The 23118-nt window shown below is 45.9% G+C and overlaps 1 protein-coding gene across 2 annotated transcripts in view; it reads right to left on the reverse strand.

Moving 5' to 3' along the window:
• Positions 1-23118, reverse strand: part of Lima1 (LIM domain and actin binding 1) — a 99654-nt gene that overhangs the window by 17303 nt on the left and 59233 nt on the right. For both annotated transcript variants that reach the window (XM_036207514.1, XM_036207515.1), the window contains exons 4-7: positions 20688-21152; positions 7825-7903; positions 6478-6629; positions 1367-1474 (exon numbers count right to left, since the gene is read on the reverse strand). In XM_036207514.1, the coding sequence (XP_036063407.1) occupies positions 1367-1474; positions 6478-6629; positions 7825-7903; positions 20688-21152 (804 nt within the window). The remainder of the gene's footprint in view (positions 1-1366; positions 1475-6477; positions 6630-7824; positions 7904-20687; positions 21153-23118) is intronic.

Raw genomic sequence — 23118 nt, forward strand, 5'->3', positions numbered from 1 at the left:
GCACTTGCCTAGCAAACCCAAGGCCCTGGGTTTGATCCTCAGCTCTAAGAAAAGAAAAAAAAAAAGTATTCTGGCCTCAAACTTTCTACGTGCACCATGCTGGCCTCAAACTCGTGACCCTCCTGATTTCGCTTCCTGCATTGTTCTGCGATTGTCGGTATTTGCTAGTGTGCCTGGTTCTGCCTTTAGTCTACTCCTCCCCCATTAATTAGTTAATTATTATATGTGTGGAGGTGAGGATATACCACAGCACACGCGTGGAATTCAGAGGACAGCTTGCAGACTGGTTCTCTCCTTCCACCATGTGAGTCCTGGAGACTGAGCTCAGGGCCTCAGCTTTGCCTGCAAGTGCCTTTTCCTGGTGAGCTATCTTGTTGGCCCAGTCCCAGTTTCTACGCTGAGCATTTCTTATGATTAACACATACTCCTAGCATTCTAACATGCTTTGAGTGAGGGCTGGAGATGTAACTCAGCAGGAGAACACTTGCCCAGGGCATGCAAGGCCTCCTGTGAATTGCTAGCACAGCAAAACCCAAACCCAAACAAATAACCTTGAGGAAAAAAATAACTTTTTCTTTAACCAACCAGCCAAACAACCAACCAAACAAACAAACAAACAAATGTATTAAACCAGAGTGGTGTCAGGAACCTGCAGTCTCAGTTATTGAGAGGCTGAGGTAAAAGGACTGCTTGAATGTGCAAGTTCAAGACCGGCCTGAGACACACAGACATCATCTCAAAACAAAATGAAGACAAAACAAGCAAACGAAAGAAAATATTAAAATAACATATTGAGTATATGTTCAAGAAGAAGAAGATTGTGAATGATTTAAAGACAGTATCTTGGGGCTGCAGAAATGGCTCAGCAGTTTAGAGCATTCTCAGTTCTTCCAGGGATCTGGGTTCAATTCCCAGCACCGGAATGGCGGCTCACAACGAGCTGTAACTTGAGTTCCAGGGGATCCAATACCCTCTTCTGACCCTGAGGGCACCAGCCACGCACACAGTGCACACACATTGTGCTCAGGCAAAACATTTATACACGTACAACAAAACCTTAAAAAAGTTTTTAAAAATAAAAATTTTATCTCTGAGCAAGCAGGGTTTTTATAGGTGACTTTAGCTTTATGCCTTCTGGGCATTTGCTGAACAAAAGAATTTTCCAATGAAGGCTCATTATTTGGTCAGCTGTAAATGACAAAGCTTCCTAACTGAAATGATGTGACCTGCAAAAATGACAATCTGCTCTTGCAGCTGCCACCAAATTCCCAGACACTGCAGCCTAGAGCCAGAGCCCTTTCTAATTTTAAGCACCTAATTTAGAACACATGCTTCCTTGGCAACTGGACGTGGACTTTCAACCTACCTTTCTTCCTTCCTGATGGGAGATGCAGACCTCAGGTCCTGGGGGCACATTCTCCTTTTGTTCCAATTTATGAGTTTTGACCTCACCACCACCGGCTTTCAACTCTTTCTACAAAATAAAAATAACTCGTGAACCCAAAATGCTTACCATTCCATTCTCTTCACAGCTCATCTTTCAAATAAACTTGGAATGCTTTAAAAAAAAAAAAAAAAAAATTCTTCTCACAGACCTTAGGCCAAATCAAGCCCCTGTCACAAGCAGAACCCACTGACTAGAGAAATAACAAAAGCAGCTGTGTGGACACATACCTCCGAGTTAGCTATCTGTCCGCCTGTCTCAAAGGGGATGCTCATTAGGACACAGACGTCTCAACAGGGACACACACAGGCCACCCCCGGCACGCACATTCTGTGAACCACTCTTGTAGCAGCAAAGCTTGTGAAGTGCACAGCTTGTGAATTTACAGAAAAGACCATTGGGGAGCAAGGAAAGGAGATGCCAAGTGCCAACAATTAAGAAAATATACTGACCATACACATAAATGCCCGGCCTGGAAAGAAAGACAGGGATGATGGACACATATAAAAACTGAAGTTATACCGAATGATACCATAAACAATCTTTTTCTATCAAACTTGAAAAAAAAAAAAAAAAAAAAAAAAAAAGCTTTTCACATAAAATTTGCAAAGACATACCTTAATCTATATTTCATAACCGAGCCTCAACATTAGAGAAAACATGTATTAGTACTGCCGTAAGGACTGAGGAGAATAGGCCTATCTTTTTTCCTCATAAGGGACACTGGGGGCAGAAAGTTAAAATGGACTGACCTCCTAGATCCGAAATCAACAAAGAGGGAGCTTTGCCCACCTTTACTGTGACCTTTCCTAGGACCCCTCCCCCACCCTCCTCGCTCTTTCTGACAGGCTCCCATGCGGTCCAGGCTAGCCTCAAACTGACTAGACAGCCAAGGACAACCTTGAACTTCTGATCCTCCTGCCTCCACTTCTCAAGTGCCGCGGCTGCTGGTGTCACCACACTCAGGTGACGTGGCACCGGTGGTTAAACTCAAGACTACGCTAGGAAACTTGCTACCAGCTCAGCTACATTCCCGGTGCCATCTGTGCTTCTTCAGGCTTGGGGAGAAACAAGCCATCGAAGGCCACAGGGCCAATGAAGTGGATGTGATGAATTTGCTGAGGTCAGCGACTTCAGAGTGCACCTATTAGGAGGAGATGGGCCCCAGCGCTGCTGGGCACACTACGACACCCATTAATTTATTGTCTGTCTGTCTCCGAGCTCCCCCTAAGCTGCTACCCAGGATGTGCCCTGTTACAACTGTGTGCTGTAAGGAATTTCAGACATTCTTGGAGGATGAGACGAATTAATTGTACTTTTCCCCAGAAGTTTTAAAGACGTCTCAACTCTTGAAATCTCCAGAGCAGAACTCTACTAGAGAATTCGTTCAGAGATGACGACGGGATCTCTGTAGCCTGGCAGTCCTGTAACTGGCTTCAAACTCCAGCCATCCTGCGTTGCTACACCCCTTGAGGTTTGGTTTTGTTTTTAAGGGGGAGCTAAGGATGAAGCTCAGTTGGTACAGAGCTTTCCTAGCATGCAAAAAGCCCTGGGTTCTACCTGCCAGCACCAAATAAAACCGTGTGTGGCCAGGTGGTGGTGGCGCACGCCTGTAATCCCAGTACTCAGGAGGCAGAGGCAGGCGGATCTCTGTGAGTTCGAGACCAGCCTGGTCTACAGAGCTAGTCCAGGACAGGCTCCAAAGCTACAAAGAAACCCTGTCTCCAAAAACCAAAAACCAACCAAACAAACCAAAACAAACAAATAAAAAAACAAAACAAAACAAAACAAAACCGTGTGTGGTGGCACTGTAGTCCCGGTTCTTAGGAGTTGGAGGCAGGAGGACCAGAGCTCAGCTACATAGGCAGTTTGAGTTCAGTCTGGGATACACCAGACTGTTTCACAATGAAGAGCAAATTAACCAGCCAGCAGGAGGGTACTTTGTCAAGGCCATACCTGTTGCTCTTTCCAATGTGCTAAAAAAAAAAAAACAACCCCAAAACCCAAACGAGGTCACAGAACAGGTTTTCCCACCCGAGGAGTCATCTGGGTGGAATGCTTGCACAGACAGACAAGACAGACACCTCTAGTATCAGGCACGAAGTAAGCTTGGCCCCTCACCCGTCTCTGCATCTCCTGATCTACATTCTAAGGAGAGTCTCATTCTATTCCTTTTTCACACTTGGGAAACTCTGGGTGTTCCACTCTGTTGATTTATACACATCGTCTCTTATTAAAACTACTGTAGGGGCCTGGGGATTTAGCTCAGAAGTAGAGCGCTTGCCTAGCAAGCACAAGGCCCTGGGTTCGGTCCTCAGCTGGGGGGTGGGGGGGGAGAAAGTGCAAGTCCTCATCTTTATGCTGGAGAGATGGCTTAGAGGTTAAGAGCACCGACTGCTCTTCCAGAGGTCCTGAGTTCAATTCCCAGCACCCACATGATGGCTCACAACCATCTGTAAAGAGAACTGACGCCCTCTTCTGTGTACATAATAAATAAATCTTAAAAAAAAAAAAAAAGTCTATGCATAAAAAATTTTTGCCAGGCGTTGGTGGCGCACGCCTGTAATCCCAGCACTCAGGAGCTCAGGAGGCAGAGGCAGGTGGATCTTTGTGAGTTCGAGGCCAGCCTGGTCTACCAGGCGAGTTCCAGAAAAGGCACAAAGCTACACAGAGAAACCCTGTCTCTAAAAACCAAACAAACAAACAAACAAACAAACAAAAAAAAAAAACCCCAAAAACCAAAAACCAAAAAAACTACTGTGGTAAAAAAAAAAAACAACTGGAGTAAGACATGAGGATGAAGCTCAGTGGTCGAGTGTGTGTCTAGCATGTATAAAGCTGTGATTTCAATCCCTGGTACCGAAAAAAAGAAAGACACAAGGAAACAAACAAACAACTGTGTTTCAGAGAATGGGTCCATCAGTACTACTGAGGAATGCATAATTATGTAGGGGGAAATGTTTACTTCTGGAATATACATTATGATCTTGAATCTGCACAGTTTTGATCTGTCCAGGAACAAATAAAACAACATTATTTTCCCAACATGGTTAAAACCTTTGGCAATGAATAGATCTTGTATTCTGAAATCCCAGAGGAAGCAAACTTATGCATCCTCTAAAAATTAGAAACTGGGCTAGGGATGCCCCTTACAGCACTGTGCTTCTCTAGCATGCTTGACGTAGGTCCTGGCTTCAGTTTCCAGCACTATGGTAAACAGACAAATGAGCAGATTTTGTTGTTCGTTTGTTTGGTTTTGGTTTTTTGAGACAGGGTTTCTCTGTGTAGCTTTGCACCTTTCCTTGAACTCACTCTGTAGCCCAGGCTGGCCTCGAATCACAGAGATCCTCCTGGCTCTGCCTCCCCAGTGCAGGGATTAAAGGTGTGCGCCACCACCGCCCGGCACAAATGAGTAGATTTTAAGATGACAAAGAGAGGATGTGATGACACCCTGTGCTCCTGTCACCTGAGTACTTGGGAGGGAGGCTGAGGGTAGAAAAGCCCTGTGACTTTAAAGCTAGGTTACAGAGTAAAAATCCTATCTCAGGCCAGGCGCTGGTGGCGCACGCCTTTAATCCCAGCACTCAAGACGCAGAGCCAGGCAGACCTCTGTGAGTTCCAGGCCAGCCTGGTCTACAGAGTGAGTTCCAGGACAGCTAAGGCCACATGGTGAGACCCTGTCTCAAAGCAACAAGAAAAAAAGAACAGGTTTTGGGGCTGGGGGTGCGGCTGAGTGTTTACCCGGCATATGTGACATTCTGGTTTGATTCTTAGCACTAAGGGGGTGTGTGTGCAGAATACCAAATCTTTCCATTCATTAAGCATGTAATCTTCCTGTCATTCCCCACCCCCTCTTTTCTAATACATGATTCTTTCTCTGCAGGAAATCATTACATCATATGGGTTAAATATTGAGAAGGCCATATAGAGCTCCTCTTATATTGGGAACTAAATCCAGAGCCTCAGGCATGCTAGACGTGCTGTACCAGCCCCAGCTCCAGCCCTCACAGAATTCCTTTGAATGAAATGTCCAGGACTGCAGATTCATAGGCAGAAAGCAGATGAGGGCTTTAGTGGATGACTAAACAGATAGGGAATTTCTCTGAGGGCTGACGGAAAGGTTCTGAAATTAAGACAGAGTTATAGTTGTACAACCTTGTAAATATACTTTAAAAAAATCCCCTAAGTGTGTTTTTGGTCTGCTTTTCCCTGTGGAGCCCAGAATCAGAGCCAGAGCCTCAAGCAAGCTAGGCAAAGGCTCTTCCGTTGAGCTACATCCTCAGCCAGTGTGTGCTTCCACAGAATGGTGATTTTATGTTATGTGAGCAATACGTCAAGGAAAAACTTAACAAAACTACATCAATGTTCAATGCACTTCATGTTTTTTACATTTCCCACGATTCTCTTAAAAAAGGAAATCTGGGTTGAAGATATAACCCAGTGTAGCACACTTGCCTAGCATGTGCAAAGACCTGAGTTCAACCCTAAGCACCCACCACAAAACCAAAAAGAAACTCACAATAGATGTTCCCTATTAAAGCTAATAAAATGCAGATTTTTTTTTTTTTTTTTTTTTTTTTTTTTTTGCCAGTGACAATGAAAAAAAGTTCAGTAGACAAACCAGGAAAAGTCTTGATATCACTGCCGGCAACATCACAGAAAATGAGTGAGGTATGAATATGTTTGCATCAGCTGGGGGAGCAAAATCAAGACTGGAGAACGATGTTAACAAAGTGGGGGGACTGGCCAGGGTCAGAGGTCAGGGCCCAGGAGACCTTTCCTGGTTGCAGAGCTCATGACCGCTGTCCGGAGGAGTAAATAAGAATGGTGTAGCCAGGTGGTGGTGGCACACACCTTTAATCCCAACAGAGGCAGGTGGATCTCTCTGAGTTCAAGGCCAGCCTGGTCTACAGAGCGAGATCCAGAGCAGGCACCAAAACTACACAGAGAAACCCTGTCTCGAAAAACCAAAAAACAAAACAAAACCAAAAAGCACCCAAACAAAAAAACCCCAAACAGTGCAGGACACATACTGCGTGGCTGGCTGAGCTGCTCTGCTTGGACACCGCAGCCTGGTACTTGGCCATGCGATCCTTTACGGAGGTTTCCGAGAGGCGTGGGAGCCCCACACTCCGCTGCTCACTCTCATTCTTCTCCAAGCTGAGTGGGGAGGATGACAGATGACCTGGAGACGTGGAAATAAAACACTGTTAGAGGATACGGGGGCTTCCAAGTCTTGGGTGACCGTCGTCTAATGCATAGCTTTTCTATCAGAAGCACAAGAAGGGTCAGGTGTGGTCCTTGTCTGTAATCCCAGCACTGTGGAGGATGAAGCAGGAGCGCCACACATTCAAGGTCAGCTGGGACTACAGAGGGAGACCCTGTTTAAAAAAACAGAAAGCCCAAGAGCAACAACCAAAAGCACACACACAAAGAAAATCAGAAATAGACTCGTCTTTCATAGGTAATTTTAACTCGCTTTCCTAAAGACAGAGTGTCTTTACCATAAATGTACATTTATACACACACACATTCACACATATTAGTATTTTTGTTCACTTATTTTCTGCGCTATGAATGACATTTTTTGTTTTTGTTTATAATAAGCACCCGGACTACCTCGAAGCTGCACCCCCAGCTCTGGGACAACCAATCTTGGTCTGGGGTTCCATCTGTCTGTGGAAGTCCTCCTGTTCCAGATAGCTGTGGAGTCAAAGTGTCTGTAGCACGTCACCTGTCACCCCTCAGATGTACCCAGGGATGGATTAAAAATGCAATGAGAGGGGGCTGGAGAGATGGCTCAGAGGTTAAGAGCACTGGTTGCTCTTCCAGAGGTCCTGAGTTCAATTCCCAGCAACCACATGGTGGCTCATTCAGGTGCCCTCTTCTGGTCTGCACTGCAGGCAGAACACTGTGTACAAAATAAGTACATCTTAAAACAAAGGCTTGAAAAATGCAGTGAGAGCACCCTGGGCATGGTGTGCCCATGTGTGCAATCCCAGAACTGGGGAATCAGACTGGAGCTTCAGAAGTTCAAGGTCAACTCGGGCTACATAGGGAGTTCTAGGCCAGCCTGGGCTAGAGACCTGGCTTCAAACAAATGACAAAAACACAAATCAGGAAAGCTAATAAAGAGCAGAGCAGGGGCTTGGGGGGGGTCAGCTCAGTGGTTAGAGTGCTCGCCTAGCAAGCGCAAGGCCCTGGGTTCGGTCCTCAGCTCAGGGGGTGGGGGTGGGCAGAACAGTTGGGAGCAGCTTGTAGCTAACACACAGACTTCTCTCTACCATGGCCATCCTTCCTTTAGCAGCACAGGTTTTTACTGCAAAAGGTTCGCTGTAACTGAGTTGCTTCTTGGAGGACTTCACACACTCTCTGCTTACTTATTTCCAAGTCATCCAGGGAACAGCTGTTTTCAGAGGTCCGCCTTCCACCTGCATTTCGGCTTTGGGTCCAGAGACTCTGTTCAGAAGATGGGAAATACTGATGTAACGCTCGAAAGTCCTTCATTAACAAAATCCAGAAGGTCAGAACATGTTAAATGTCAAGCAGTACACGTTCACAGATGCTCACGGACAAATAAGTGACTTGATATAAACAAAGCTCATGGCTACTGACCAGTGCTCAACATCAGCATTAAAATTTAAACCATCGCTGGAGGAGAGTCCCCATATCTTAGGTGACAATGACATGTCCCTTAAACCTGAGGCGCAGGCAGCACCTCTCCGTCTCACTGCACCCCGCTGCCGCTGCCTTGGCAATCTTCATCATTGACTCTTTAACATCCCATTCTCTGCTTAATTGATTCTCTTTCCACACTGTAATCCAGTCTTTTCGAGGCTGCTAATATCCCAACCAATTAAAAAGTAGTTATTCTAAATCTGCATCTCCCTGAACTCTCCTGTTCAAAATTCTTTCAGAATTCCCAGTCGCCCTTGAATATCGCTGCAAGTGTTCAGTGCGTTCCAGAGGACCTCCTGGGCAGGTCAGTGCCCACCCAGTCTCCTCTCCGGGTATTCTGTGATACAGCCTTCATCCTTCAGGGAAGTCAAGCTGCTCTGAGAACCATGGCATAATAAATGAGGCTCCCTCTACCCATATCATGCTTGTTCTTCTCTCTAGCAAATGCTAGTCCTTCAAGACTCAGTGTCAGCCAGGCGGCGGTGGTGCACACCTTTAATCCCAGCACTCAGGAGGCAGAGGCAGGCGGATCTCTGTGAGTTCGAGGCCAGCCTGGGCTACAAAGCAAGTTCCAGGACAGGCCCCAAAAAACAGAGAAACCCTGTCTCAACAACAACAACCCAGAAGACTCTGTCACTTGCTTCTATACACATACAGCTCCTCCTTCCTGCAGTCTGAAGGTGCCCAGCCAGATTTTGTTACAATGCTTGGTAGAGTGTGGTAACTATCCTCCTACTGGCACGTGAGCCCACTGAGGGAAACTGCCTTTGCACTCACACACTTCCCGGATTTGTAGATTGTAGCATCATTCATTCATTCAGTCAGTCATTCATTCATTTTTGAGACAGGGTTTCTTTGTATAACAGCCCTGGCTATCCTGGAACTCGATCTGTAGACCAGACTGGCCTAGAACTCAGAGATCCGCCTGCCTCTGCTTCCAGAGCGCTGGGATTAACAGCAGCAGCACTGCCTGGAGATTGTAGCATTAATTTGTTTCTTCGGTGCCAAGGATTGAACCTGGGGACTTGGGCACATCAGGCAAGTGCTATACACTGAGCTATGCTGCAGACACTGGGCACAGATTTTTTTGAATAAAGTATTTTGTGATTCTTGAAACCCTAACATTTGGTGTCTTATATTTTGTATAGACCTTTAGTTATAGTTACAAATTAGGTTAAGTGTAGTGGCAGACACCTGTAATTAATCCTAGAGTGGAGGAGAGACAGGGGGACCATGAATTCAAGGCCAGATTGTGCAAATATATGAGGCTATAGGAGATCCTGCTTCATAAAAACCAAAATATATAAAGTTTTAAATTATAATTTTAGGACTAGAAATATACTCAAGAAAAAGCCCCTTAGTTGTATAGAATATTCCCAAGCATAGTAGCAAAGCATAACAGCTTCCAGCCAGATCCTCTCTTTCAAATATGTTTCCAGACTACTAGAAGTAGGAATTATGTGAAATCCAGTGTGTCAGGGGTAAGAGACACTTCTTTCTTCCCTCTCTCCCTCCCCCCCCCCCTTCATCCTCCATCTTCCATCCCCCACGTTCTTCCAGGTTGAGGACCAAATGCAGGGCCTCAGATATCCTAGCTCTGCTGCTGAACACTTTGGGTTCAATATGTGAGAAACTTCTTTCTTAAAATCAAAAGTAACTAGCCAGGCAAGGGCTACCAGTTAGCCAATCTCGGCTGCCTGTGAGGTTGAGTTCCCACCAATTACAGTATGAGACACCCTCACCACCCACCACAGGGATAAAGGACAGGAGCCATCTTGGCCTGGTGTGTGTTAGCTCCAGTGCATCCTTTTTACAAAAGCATTGCCTTGCTGATTTCTCTGTGTGCTCCTTTGTATGAATGGGGATTTCATCATTTGTTTGTTTCTTATTAATAATCCCTAATAAAAGTTATTAAACTCTTAAACACAATGAGCTAACTGACTTCAAAAATTTACTATGTCTTTAAAACAATTTATTTCCTGCTAGCCCTAATTATCTTGTAATAATATATTTCAAATAAAAACCAAAATGAAGTTGGGAGTGGTGACTCATACCTGTAATCCCGGCACCTGGGAGACTATGAGAGAAGGGCTGCCCTGGGTTCCAGGTCAGAACGAGCTATAAAGGAAGACCTTGTTTCATAAAACCAAACAAATAAAACCCTGCTGTTGTCACATCTTACTCAGGTCAGATCCACTCACGTCAACTACATCTATATGACTTATGTGGCTCAGTATTTCTGGCTCTGGGAAAGCAGGAAGCTGACAGCCAAGGCGGAAGTCGAGGTCTGGCGGACACGCTCCATCCATACTCCTCATCCTGCAAAGGCCAAGTACTGCCACTGCGACCCAGCCTGGTGCTGGAAGAGTGGGGTCTAAGCAGGAGAGCCAAAATAAGCTAGCATTGATTTGGGACAGTGGCAGGAAATTAACAGTGATTGCTCATATTCCAAGAGTTCAAGTGTTACTGTGCTGTAAGATCAATTCAGAAATTCCTATTTCTGGGACTCAAAAAGGAGAAATCGCCGGGCGGTGGTGGCGCACGCCTGTAATCCCAGCACTTGGGAGGCAGAGGTAGGTGGATCTCTGTGAGTTCGAGGCCAGCCTCCAAAGCTACAGAGAAACCTGTCTCGAAAAACCAAAAAAAAAAAAAAAAAAAAAGGAGAAATCCTGGAAATTACAAACACATCTCAAACAAAAGGAAAATGATCTCTGTGGTCTTTCTCCCTCCCTCCTTCCTTCCTCTCTCCCTCCCCCTTCCCTCTATTTACATTCAAGTACCTAGAGGATGAGATAAGGTCTCATATATAGACCAGGCTGAGCTTGGACTTGTGATCCTCCTGCCTTGAATTGTGGGTTATATATCCTTCTTTAAATATAAAACAAAACAAAACAAAACAAAATCCCTATTTTATAGTGTGTGTGTATGTGTGTGTGTGTGTGTGTGTGTGTGTGTGTGTGTGTGTGCAGCACATGCACACATGTCCTACAGTGTACATGTGGAGGTCAGGAAACTCTCAGGAGTTGTTTCTCATGGTAGTTTGGAAGAAAATGGCCCCATAGGCCCAAAGGCAGTGGTACTAAGAGGAGGTACGGCCTTGCTGGAGGAGGTGTGTCACCAGGGGCGGGCTGTGAGGTCTCGGAAGCTCAAGCCAGGCCCACTGCCTCTTCCTGCTGCCTGGCGATCCAGAAGAAGAACTCTCAGCCTCCTGCATGCTGCCATGACGATAACGACTAACTCTGTGAACGGAAATCGAGCCCCAGCTAAATGTTTCCTTTATAAGAGTCGCCACGGTCGTGGGGGGGTCCTCTCCACAGCAACGAAACCCTAATGAAGACAGTTCTGCCACTGTGGGTTCCAGGGATCTGAACAGATCATGAGGTCGGCCAGCCGATGCTTTCACCTGAGGTGCCATCTTGCTCCCCTACATATTTATTGTTTTAAAGCAAGTATTTTCTTCTCTCTCTCTCTCTCTCTCTCTCTCTCTCTCTCTCTCTCACACACACACACACACACACACACACACACACACACACACACTTGTATACATATATAGAATACAATGTGATCAGGCTCTACTTTCTTTTCTTTTTTCTTTTTTTTGAGACATAGTTTTTCTCTGTAGCCCTGGCTGTCCTGGAACTCACTCTGTAGACCAGGCTGGCCCAAAATTAACAGAGATCCACCTGTCCCTGCCTCCTGAGTGCTGGGATTACATGCGTGGACCACCACCGCTCAGTTTAAGTTCCTCATTCTTAACAGAGGAATTCACATTCTGCCAAAGATAAAAGCCAAGTCCTAATCCAAGAGTACGTGCTGCAGCCTGCAAAGCTCTGGTCCTTGTTTCACACTCTGCCTTGCATCAGGTTCCACAGAATGAACAGGAACAAAACCTGCAGAAGTTTTCTTTGTCATTTCCTGAGAATAAGGCTTCCCATCTTTGCTAGCTTTTCATTTAAGCACTTGAATTAATAGTGGGGTGTGTTGTACCCATAACCTCAGCACTCTAGAGGTAAAGGCAGGAGAAACATCCGAAGTTTGAGGTCATCTGCTTTTACATAACCAGTTTCAGGCCAGTTGCGCAAAATATGGGTATAGTAGCACAGGCCTCTACTTTCAGCACCAGGGAAGTGAAGGCAGGAGGGTTGGGAGTTCAAGGTCATCCTCATCTACATAGCAAATCTGAGGCCAGCACGGGTTAGTGAGAGTCTGTCTTAAGCAAAATAAAACAGTTTAGGATGATAACTCAGCTAGCAGTGTGTTTGCTTTACAAACAAGAAGGCCTGAGCTCCCCAGAATCCACTTTTTTTTAAACTATACTTGAGGATAAACACTTGTAATCCCAGTCCTGGGAAGTGGAGACAGGTGGTTCCCGGAAGCTCACCAAGCAGCCCCTGTAGCGGTGAGATGGCTCGGTAGATAAAGTCACATGCCACTAGGCCTAATGATGAGTTGGGTCAACTTGAAAGAAGAGAACTGGCTGTTGTGATCGTTCCCTGGCTTCCACAAAGGGGCTAATGTTTCGTGCCCCACCCCCACCCCACCCCAGAGTAGTATATGAAACCCGTAAATGAAACAAACAATAAAACAAGATAGACAGCTTCCAAGGAATGAGGGGCGGTCCTCTGAGGCGAGGCTGGCCAAGACAGGATGACAGTATCTCACAACAAAACCAAAAACCCAAACCAAAACAACACCTGCTACCAAACGGCCAAACCTAAAACACAACACAACAAAACTCTGCGAGCCTTAGAAATACTGGTCTGGTGGAATAGGATTAGAATCCAGATCCTTGGGAAGCCAAGGCAGGAGTTCAAGGCTAGCCTGGGGCGAGGAGAACAAGCAAAGCCATCTGGATGTGGAGGAAACTGGGAATCAGTTCTGAGGAAGAATGTGGCTCTGAGGAGGCAGTAGCTGAGGGCCCAGGGAGGGCTTAGGCTATCACTTTCACCTTTAGACCAGAATGCGAGATCTAGAGCCCATTTCAGGGCAGGGCGAAGCAGTATTTCTCCAGGATGTAAGGGAGAAAAAAAGCCCAAACAGAGCAAAAAACTGTGTGTGTCCTGTTGATCTCTCTCTCTCTTTCTCTCTCTCTCTCTCTCTCTCTCTCTCTCTCTCTCTCTCTCTCACTCACACACACACACACACACACACACACACACACACACCCCTGCAACAGATTTATATATCGTTTCAACATTTTTTACTTGGACACATGGACACTCCAGGAATGCTACACCCTGCCAAGCACAAGACATTTGATTTGAAGGCTTTGTGGAATTTCCCAAGGCTTGGCTTACTCCACCCTACAAGTTCCTTCCCTGTTAGCTGTTTTATGACATGTCTTGTGTGAATGCCTCTTAAGTACTTTCTGTGAATTCATCAATCAAATATACTGACATATACCAATAAGAGAGTAGGTACTTGGGGCTTTTAGCCAGGAGTCTGTAGAATATTTTTTTTTCTAGACTTAAAAAAAGAAAGAAAAGCAAATTAGGTTATAAATGATTAACAAGGCAGATTTCCTATCTCATCAACCCTTATTTTCAGGAAAATTCTTTTCTCTCCAAGGCTCAGGTGTGCCTGAACTCATGGCAATCCTCCTGCCTCAGCCTCTCGATTACTGGGGTTATAGGTGTGAGTCACCACGTTCAGTCAGATGGAAGCACTTGCTGTACAAGTCTAAGGGCCTGAGTTGGGATCCCCAGCACCTATGATAAACCAGGTATGACAATGCATGGGTGTGACCTGAGTGTTACCGTGGACAGATAGGTGGATCACTGGACCTGCTGACCAGCCAGCCTGCCAGTTGGTTAGCAGAGCTCTAGGTCCAGTGAGATCAGTGAGAGACCTGGTCTCAAAACAAAGCACCAAAAAGGTTGATGAGATGGGGTTTCTCTGTGTAGCCCTGGCTGTCTCAGAACTTGCTCTGTAGACCAGGCTGGCCTCAAACTCATGGAGAGTCACCTGCCTCTGCCTCCCGAGTGCTGGGATCAAAGGCATGCACTACCATGCCCAGCTTCCTTTTGTTGTTTTCAAGAGAGGGTCTCACTACGTAGCCCTGGCTGTCCTGGAACTAACTATGTGGACCAGGCTGGTCTTGAACTCATAAAGACTTGCCTGCCTCTACCTCCAGAGTGCTAGGATGAAAAGCATGTGCCATGGCAAATGCTGATTCTCAAGCCAGGTATTGTGGTGTACGGCTATGACCCTAGCTTCTGGGCAGTGGAGGTAGGAGGATCAGGAGTTCAAGGACAGATTTTGAGACTGCCTGGGCGGCATGAGATCCTGTCTCCTCTCCCAGAGGAAGATGACTCTCCGCGTTTATGCAGAGTTCCTTAACTGACCCCTTCACTGCCTTCCACCCTCTCACTTGGACTCTTCCTTTGGACGATCTCATATTTCCTAGAAATCAAGGATGGAGGAAGGGTAGGTTCTAGGGAGAAATGAGATTTTTGCAGAACTATGTATAGAAATCATTGGGTGTAAATGAAATCTCTTAATTTCTCAAAGTATTAAGTGATAATTTTTTTTCATTGGCGGGGCAGTGGTGGTGGCACACGCCTTTAATCCCAGCACTCAGGAGGCAGAGGCAGGTAGCTCTCTGTGAGTTCAAGGCCAGCCTGGGCCTACAGAGTGAGATCCAGGACAGGCACCAAAATTACACTGAGAAACCCTGTCTCAAAAAGAAAAAAATTTTTTTTCTTCTTCAGGGACTCTGAATAAAATGGTTCATACACATAAAAAGCGCACATAGGAGGATGTGCTGGCCAGTTTTATGTCAACTTGACAAAGACTAAAGTCATTTGAGAAAAGGGACTCTCCACTGAGAAAATGTCCCCAATCGACTGACCTATGGGAAAGCCTGTGGTATGTTTTCTTAAATGATGATCAATGGGGGAGGGCCCAGCCCATGGTGGGTGGGGCCACCCCTGGGCTGGTGGTCCTGGATTCTTCAAGAAAGCAGGCTGAGCAAGCCATGGGGAGCAAGCCAGTAAGTAGCACCCCTCTATGGCCTCTGCATCAGCTCCTGTTTGAGTTCCTGCCCAAATTCCTTCAGTAATGGTAAGTGTAAGTGAAATTAACCCTTTCCTCCTCAAGCTGCCTTTGATCCCAGTGTTTAATCACAGCAATAGAATCCCTAACTAAGAGAGGCATTTATCACCAAATACAGAATGTCTCCACATTTTCTGTACTTCTAAGAGTTCCAAAAAATTGTAAGCCAAAAAAGGGGAAAAATGATATTTCATATCTAGGCTAATTCAGTAGTTAAAAACCTGGGGGCTAGAGAGATGGCTCAGCAGTTAGGAGCACTTACTGCTCTTCCAGAGGATCTGGGTTCTGTTGCCAGCAGCCACATGGTGGCTCAGAATCATATGTAACTTCAGGTCCAGGGATTCTGACACCCTCATCTGACCTCCATGGATACCAGGCACCCATATGGTACACATACATGCAGGCAAATACGTACACACATAAGACAGAGAATAGTTAAGAATTCTACAAAAGCAGCAGCTGAAGGAGCTTGCGGGGTTATGTGTGCAGGCAGAGCTAGTTCTGATGCAGTACAGTCCTCAAGGGCACGCCGAAACATCCAGAAGAGTGTGTGCTCTAAAGATGGTACACATCACAGAAATTATTTAAAACAAAGTATTTTTGCCAAGATGCTCAGAGATAGAATCTAATTATTGGGAAGGTGATTATGCAGCATAATGAAATAGATCCCATAAAAGAGGAAGTGCAGGGACGAGGAAGATACACACTTAGGTCTATGCAACAAAGACGAAACAAAAATAAACTCAAATAAGATAAAGGCCACAAAACAGGGAGTTATGTAGTGACTAAAGCTACATAAAACCCAATTATATGCCAGGCGGTGGTGGCGCACCTCTTTAATCCTGGCACTGGAAGGCAGAGGCAGGTGGATCTCTGTGAGTTCGAGGCCAGCCTGGTCTACAGAGCGAGTTCCAGGACAGCCAGGGCTACACAGAAAAACCCTGACTCGGGGGAAAAAAAAGGGTGGGAGTGGGGGAATAGGGAATAGAGAGTGTATGTGAGGATGCCACTATTTATTGTACAATCTTCAGTTCATTCTAGTTTCCACAGATGTCAGAGACAGGCAGGGCTACAGTTCTCATATCCATGGAGCCTCGTACAATAGAATGCTCCTACACAAGTTCCGTCCTTGTTCTGAGATTAGTCACATGACATCAGGCATACCCACTAACTTCTCTAACTTCAGCTGTCTCCTTGTGTAAAGCTGGGGTTATGATCTCCCAACTGAGGGCAGGAAACCGGACAAAATAACCTCAGAGGGTCTCCATGACAACATCTGGAGGCCAGAGGAGACGGGCATCTTTGCGCATCCACTCTCTGGCTCGCACGTGGCACGTCTTTGCCCCACAAAGGCTTATGTAACGTTCCAGTCTTGCCACTGAGTTTCAACATGTCTGACTGAAATCAGACAGGCTGGAGCAGGACGCAGTTAGTCTTAGTCGGCACAAAACAGATTAGAAGATGACAGATGGCCGATACACCAACAGCGGCCATTCCGGAAGAAACAGTGAGAAGTATCAGAACTGCCCAAGGGGCACCTTTATATCTAGATCCATTATAATCTCACCACAGGAGACTGAAGGATTACTCGGAGCCATTAATCATCAAATTTAATTAATACAGATGTGTCTTTTACAAGAAACATTCAGCTACAGTGAGAAATCAGTAGGACAATAATCCTACACTTTCAAACTGTATAAGCTATAAGCTACAGGTGACGTAACTCAGTAAAGGGTTAATTAGGTGTGTGAAAGCAGGTGTGGTGATAGACCAATAATCCCAGCACTTGGAAGGAAGCAGGAGGATATAAACAGCCAGCATGGGCCACGTAAGACCTTGCCTCAAAACAACACAAAACAGGAACAACAAGGGGCTGGAGAGATGGCCCAGAGGTTAAGAGCATTGGCTGCCCTTCCAGAGGTCCTGAGTTCAATTCCCAGCACCCACGTGTCGGCTCACAACCATCTGTAAGGAGATTTGGTGCCCTCTTCTGGCACAAGAAGCCGTGTATAAACTGTTTCTTTTTTCTTTTTCTTCTTTTCCCCCAGACAGGGTTTCTCTGTGTAGCTTTGGAGCCTGTTGTGGAACTCGTTCTGTAGACCAGGCTGGCCTCGAACTCACAGAGATCCACCTGCCTCTGTGCTGGGATTAAAGGTGTGCACCACCATCAGCCAGCTCAACTGTTTCTTTAGTGCGGCTGTAGAGTCGGTACAGTTAAGGTCAGGCTCTAGTCTGGTGCTCTGTTCTCTCAAAGGGTTCAAACCACTGCAGCACATGTATGCTATAACATGAAACTGAAAAAAAAAAACAACATGGTCATCATTTCTAGGATTTGGCTTAGTTTAAGACTGGGTCTCAGCTGGGCAGTGGTGGTACACACCTCTAATCCTAGCACTCAGTGGCAAATCTTTGTGAGTTTGAGGCCAGCCTGATTTACAGAGCAAGTTCCAGGACAACCAGGGCTACATAGAGAAACCATGTCTCAAAAAAAAAAAAAAAAAAAAAAAAGGACTGGGTTTTACTATATAGTCCAGACTGTAGGCAGGCCTCAGACTCACTCTGTAGCCCAGGCTGGCCTAAAACTCCTGAGTGCTGGAATTGCAGGACTGAAGTATCACAACGTAATCTGTCACTAATTGTTATTAATTGGCAGGTTCTGAGTGATACTTCAATAGTCTTCCTCCTGAAGGGGGTTTAGTGTGTTTCTCAGACTTCCAAATCCTCAGACACGGAGCTTTCTGACCCAGACCTGCCTGCAGATGACACCGTCCCAGCATAAGCACAGTCTAATTGCAGACAGGTTGGTTATTCTTCAGCTTAAAAGCAGACGAAGCTTTCCTAATAGTTTGATTGAAATATTGGACTAAACAGCCAGGAACAGCCCTAGGGATGCAGAGGCAGGAGGCTCTCTGTGAGTTTGAGGCCAGTTTAGTGTACAAAGTGAGTTCCAGAGCCAGCTAGGGCTACACAATGAGACCCTCTCTCAAACACACAAGCACACAACACACACACACACACCCCAAAACAAAACACTGGACAAAACATTTTGAGGGTGTGTGTGTGTGGGGGGGGGTGAGTGGTTCTTTTTTTTTTTTTTTTTTTTTTTTTTTTTGGTTTTTCAAGACAGGGTTTCTCTATAGCTTTGGAGCCTATCCTGGACTAGCTCTGTCCTCTGCCTCTGCCTCCCGAGTGCTGGGATTATAGGCGTGCGCCACCACTGCCCGGCTCCGTGAGTGGTTCTTTTGAGTGTGTGTGTGTGTGTGTGTGTGTGTGTGTGAGTGTGTGTGTGTGTGTGAGTGTGTGTGTATAGGGGAGTGAATGGTTCTTTTGAGTGAGTGTGTGTGTGTGTGTGTGTGTGTGTGTGTGGTTCTTTTGAGTGTGGGTATGTGTGAGTGTGTGTGTGTATATGGAGGGAGTAGTTCTAGAGACTGAACCCAGAGGCCTTGGGAATGATAGGCAAACACATGCACTGAACTATATAGTCTCAGCCCTGGACAAAACTTTTTAAAGTAACTGATGTTCCCTATATGGATCATTACACTTGTTCTGAAACAGTTACAAAACCAAGGGGAAAACTACTTCATTTAGGAAAGAAGAAAGGCACACACACAAATACCCAGCCCTGAAAAAGCCCAGGTGACTTCCCAGCTGTGAGCCTTGTAACACCAGCACCGAAGCTGCAGGATCTCCCCCCTCCTCCTGCCCTTCCCTTCCTCTCTTAGGCAGAGTCAGGGGACTGGCACAGGGCACCTACCCCACCGCAGCTCGGCTTGCCTCAGCCTCCCAGAGTGCTAAGCTGAGTCATGGGTCACCATGCTCAGCTAAGGGTCATCCTTTGTAGAGCGGTTTCCTCTCTATCTGGACTAGTCCTTTAAACAGACTTGTCTTGACTCATCTCTCACTAGACATTTACGAGGAAAAACTCTCTCCATAGTCATAATCATAATCAGCATTTTTGCTTGCTGCTGCCCCAATCATTTCCTACCTTGGGCCAGCTCCGACACGCACAAGCCCTTTCCACTGAACCCACATTGTGTGTGCTGCATGACATCAGAGGTCCCACCCCGGCAGGGTCTGGGAGGAGACTTACAATGGAGCTTTGAGTCACAACAAAGCCCCTTCCTCTCTCGTTAAGATGTCTTACATTTTTTTCCCTTCCATTTAAAATTCTTCTTCCCATTTAAATAAAAAACATTTTTTTATTACGACCATAAAGGGGAAAGGAGGAGTTGGCAGGCCCAGGGAACTAAAAAAGTTGAGCGGGGAGTTTAAGAAATGTCATAAAACTGCTTTGTGGTCACAGCCTTTGCCAGCTGTTCCAGTGTTAAAGCAGGGTTGAAGTGAATATACACAAAAAAGGGTTCTAGCTAAAACAAACAAACAAACAAACCCCCAAACCTTAAAAATTCTTCCTAGCATTCCAAGATGGTCTCCAGTCAAGCCCTCCCCTGGACAGGGAGGCAGCAGTTTCGGGGAGTTACTGGAAGGAACTGACACTACCACCCCAGACACAACCCAGGACGAGAGGATGGGCGATCCAGTTCCCTCATCTCAGAAGGAATGCCTTACACTATTACTTCACCAACACAGGGATTCGGGCCAAATATCTGGCCTAAGAAAAGACAGCTTTCCCACATCGTTGAAATCTAGATATGATGGCTTTGCTACCCATCAGATATGTTTATTTCATTATGAGGACTGTTATAAAAAAAAAAACCAAAAACAACCATCCCACATACAATGCCAGATATGTAGGAAAGTATGAGAAAACTGGAAAAACTGACCAGCTCTGCAGCCCCTGGATCGTGCTGTAAGGCACCAACCAGCATATGCAACTCATTTCCTAGTTAAGTAATTCCCTCTGGGGACTTGTATGCAATCCACATGAAGGATCAAATTTCATTAGCAGATGCAGGAAAATGCAACCCTGTGCATCTGCAAGTCAAAGTTCCCCAAAGCTACACTAGCTGGGCTTTTAGCACTGATTTTCCCTGGGAGAGGAGCTGAGCCGATAAAAAACATTTGTTGGGAGGCACAGAGGAGGAAGTTGAGAAGAGGAGGGTTCAGCTAGCATTGGGACAACCAAGCCTCAGTCTAAACGCTAAACTCGGCCTTAACTCAGGCTGCAGCTGTGTCCGAGCAGACACCGATCGATTCAGGCAGCAATCCCACCCCCAAGGCTACAAATGACAAAAGACACAGGAAGACAAATCAAAAAGGGTAAGTGTACGAGAACACACACTCCTACCAGTATCTAACTCTCTTCATGTTTAGGTACCAGCCTGAATCCCAGAATGAGCTCGATTTAGCATGAAACTAGACTGGGGACTCTCAAATCTCAGCACCAGTGTTCATTTGAGACGTTTATGAACACAACTTGAATCAAAAGACAGACTGAGCACCTTTCCACTCCAGCTGACCAGACAGACAATCGGCCGCCCCCGTTAGTAGTACGGTTAGCACTCCAGGTTTTCCGCTGTGAGTTTATCTAAGCCCTCCCGGCTCTTACCTTGGCTTGAGTGTGTTCGCCTTTCTCAAACATCATCTTTAGTCTGTTCAGTGGAACATTGTATTTCTCTATTTTGTCGGAAGCTTCTGTGTTTCCACTCATTTCAGATTTCTCCACTTCATGCCTGAAATCTCCCAGACAATTTTCCATTTTTTGACTTTCTGTGGCCTGGGCTTTAAGATCCAGGCTGTCCTCTGTGCAGGGATACCGACACTGAGTAACGGCTTCCTGACGAGATCCAAATCTAGGTTTGGCCTGGGTTTGCTCTTCCTGGTCTGCCCTGGCTCCAGAAGCAGAGCCCTCCGTCACTTTGGTGGGAGGGTGGTCCACACTGTGCCCGGCCTCACGGCTGCTGCTTGGCAGTGTGTCTATGTGGGACTCTGCCCCAGCCACTGGGTTCTCCCACTTCTTCTTTAACACAGACAGGGTCCCTCTTCTGAAGTGCTGGGGGAGATTCTCCGTGTTCTAGAGGAACAAGAAATAAGTGCCAGTTATAACTTGCCTACTGCAACAGCCAGACATGCTTCTTCGTAAAATGAAAGTTAAAACTCCAAGCTGCGCCTGGTCCACCGCCTGTTCAGACAGCTGTGAACAGTTACTGCCTGGCCACAGGAGCGAGCATCCACCCAGGGCCCGGAGGGGGAAGAGGGAAAAGTCAGGAGCTGAAGCAGGAAGTGGTAAAACAGGATAACCTTATAAGGACAAAGTGAGTAGCAAGGACAGCCTAGATCTCATGGTAGTTGCATTGGAGAGACTTTTTTCCTCCCAAGATTCATGGGGGAAGCAAGAAGAAGAAACAAATCTAGGTATTGTCAACACTGTAACTATATCGAATAAAATTCAACATTGTAACTATATTGAATAAAAGTTCACAGTTAGGCCACAAAAGTCCAGGAGGAAGTACGCTAGGAATTTTTTCTCACAAAGGAAACCAAGACGACGCTGTACCTATGCAATTCCAATTATAATTATGGAAAGCAACATGGAGGAGTGGATCTATCTATAACATCTAGAGATTTACATTTTTTTAATGTGTGGTATTAGTATATGGCTGACAGAATTTACACGCATATAAACATTTTCTTTCCAGGCTCCTGTGCCAGTCAAAGAGGGACCTTGTGTATAGCTAGCAAATGCTCTACCACTGAGCTGCAGTCCCAGCCCTCAGATTTTATTTCTGCATGATAATCCAATCTTTCTCTTCTCCACTATTTATCGATATCTACTTTGTAGCCATCTTGGAAAATTCACTATTTTACAGGTCCTGTGGTTGAGAAACACATGGGCCCCATAAGAAAAGAGAACCGCTACCCTCTGATACTCAAAGGACACACTCATTTACACACATACCTAAGAGGGTTCACTTTCACTCAGATCAAAAATGACAGAACAGACTGGAAAACAATCTGTAAATTGTAGGTGAGGCAGTGGGATAATAGTGGAAACATGTCTTAAGCATCGTGTGCCTTGAGAGTCCTAAACGAACCAAATACCACCAACCTCCAGGACCTTCTTACTCTCCAGTCCTCTGCCTGGGACACCTCAGGATTTCAACTAGGAAAGAAAGGACAGGCGACATAGGACGGAAAGACGTCAGGGAATTAGTGGGATTAGCAGCTATATTGGGAATTAGGTCTAGCGCTCTTCTGAACACGGAGAGCCTCGCTTCACGAGGAGCAGCTGGACAGACAGAGTTACAGAACTGCTGATCTAAACCCTGGCTGGAGGCAGCAAGCATGGACCAGAGGCAGAGGAAACACAAAAGGCTTCAGGTGAGAGGGAAAAACCAGCTCCTGTCAGGTGTGATGGCACAAAACCCACTTTCCCAGTTACTGGTTTGGAAGGCTGAGGCAGGGGAACAATTGCTTGAGCCCAGGAGTTTAAGATTTGCCTGCACAACACAGACCCTGCATCAGAAGATGAAAACAATTGGAAAATGTACCCCAGAGCTAGCCCTTCACCTTCCGACGGTGGCGTTCTCAGAGTTATGACCTCCTGCCACAGACGAGATGAGTCTTCACGGCCCTGCCTTCACCTGCCCTACAGACCTTCACGGGATCCCTGTGAGGTAGAGCTACATCTCCTCTGGTGACTGGACACTACTTTTCTCAGATGCGTATCATGGATCATTGTATTTTTATTGTCGTAGAAAGATGCTTTTTGGGGTTGGGGATTTAGCTCAGTGGTAGAGCGCTTGCCTAGCAAGCACAAGGCCCTGGGTTCGATCCTCAGCTCCACATACAAAAAAAAAAAAAAAAAAAAAAAAGAAAGAAAGAAAGAAAGATGCTTTTCAATTTAAAAAAAAAGCAAATTATAAGTCATGAAGATTTCATTTTACAATATGATTGAATATTATAATTATGAGCATAGAAAAGTAGTCTAGGGCTGGAGAGATGGCTTAGAGGTTAAGAGCACTGCCTGCTTGCTCTTC

The sequence above is a fragment of the Onychomys torridus genome, chromosome 16, assembly GCF_903995425.1.
Source record: "Onychomys torridus chromosome 16, mOncTor1.1, whole genome shotgun sequence".
In the NCBI taxonomy this organism is placed as follows: domain Eukaryota; kingdom Metazoa; phylum Chordata; class Mammalia; order Rodentia; family Cricetidae; genus Onychomys; species Onychomys torridus.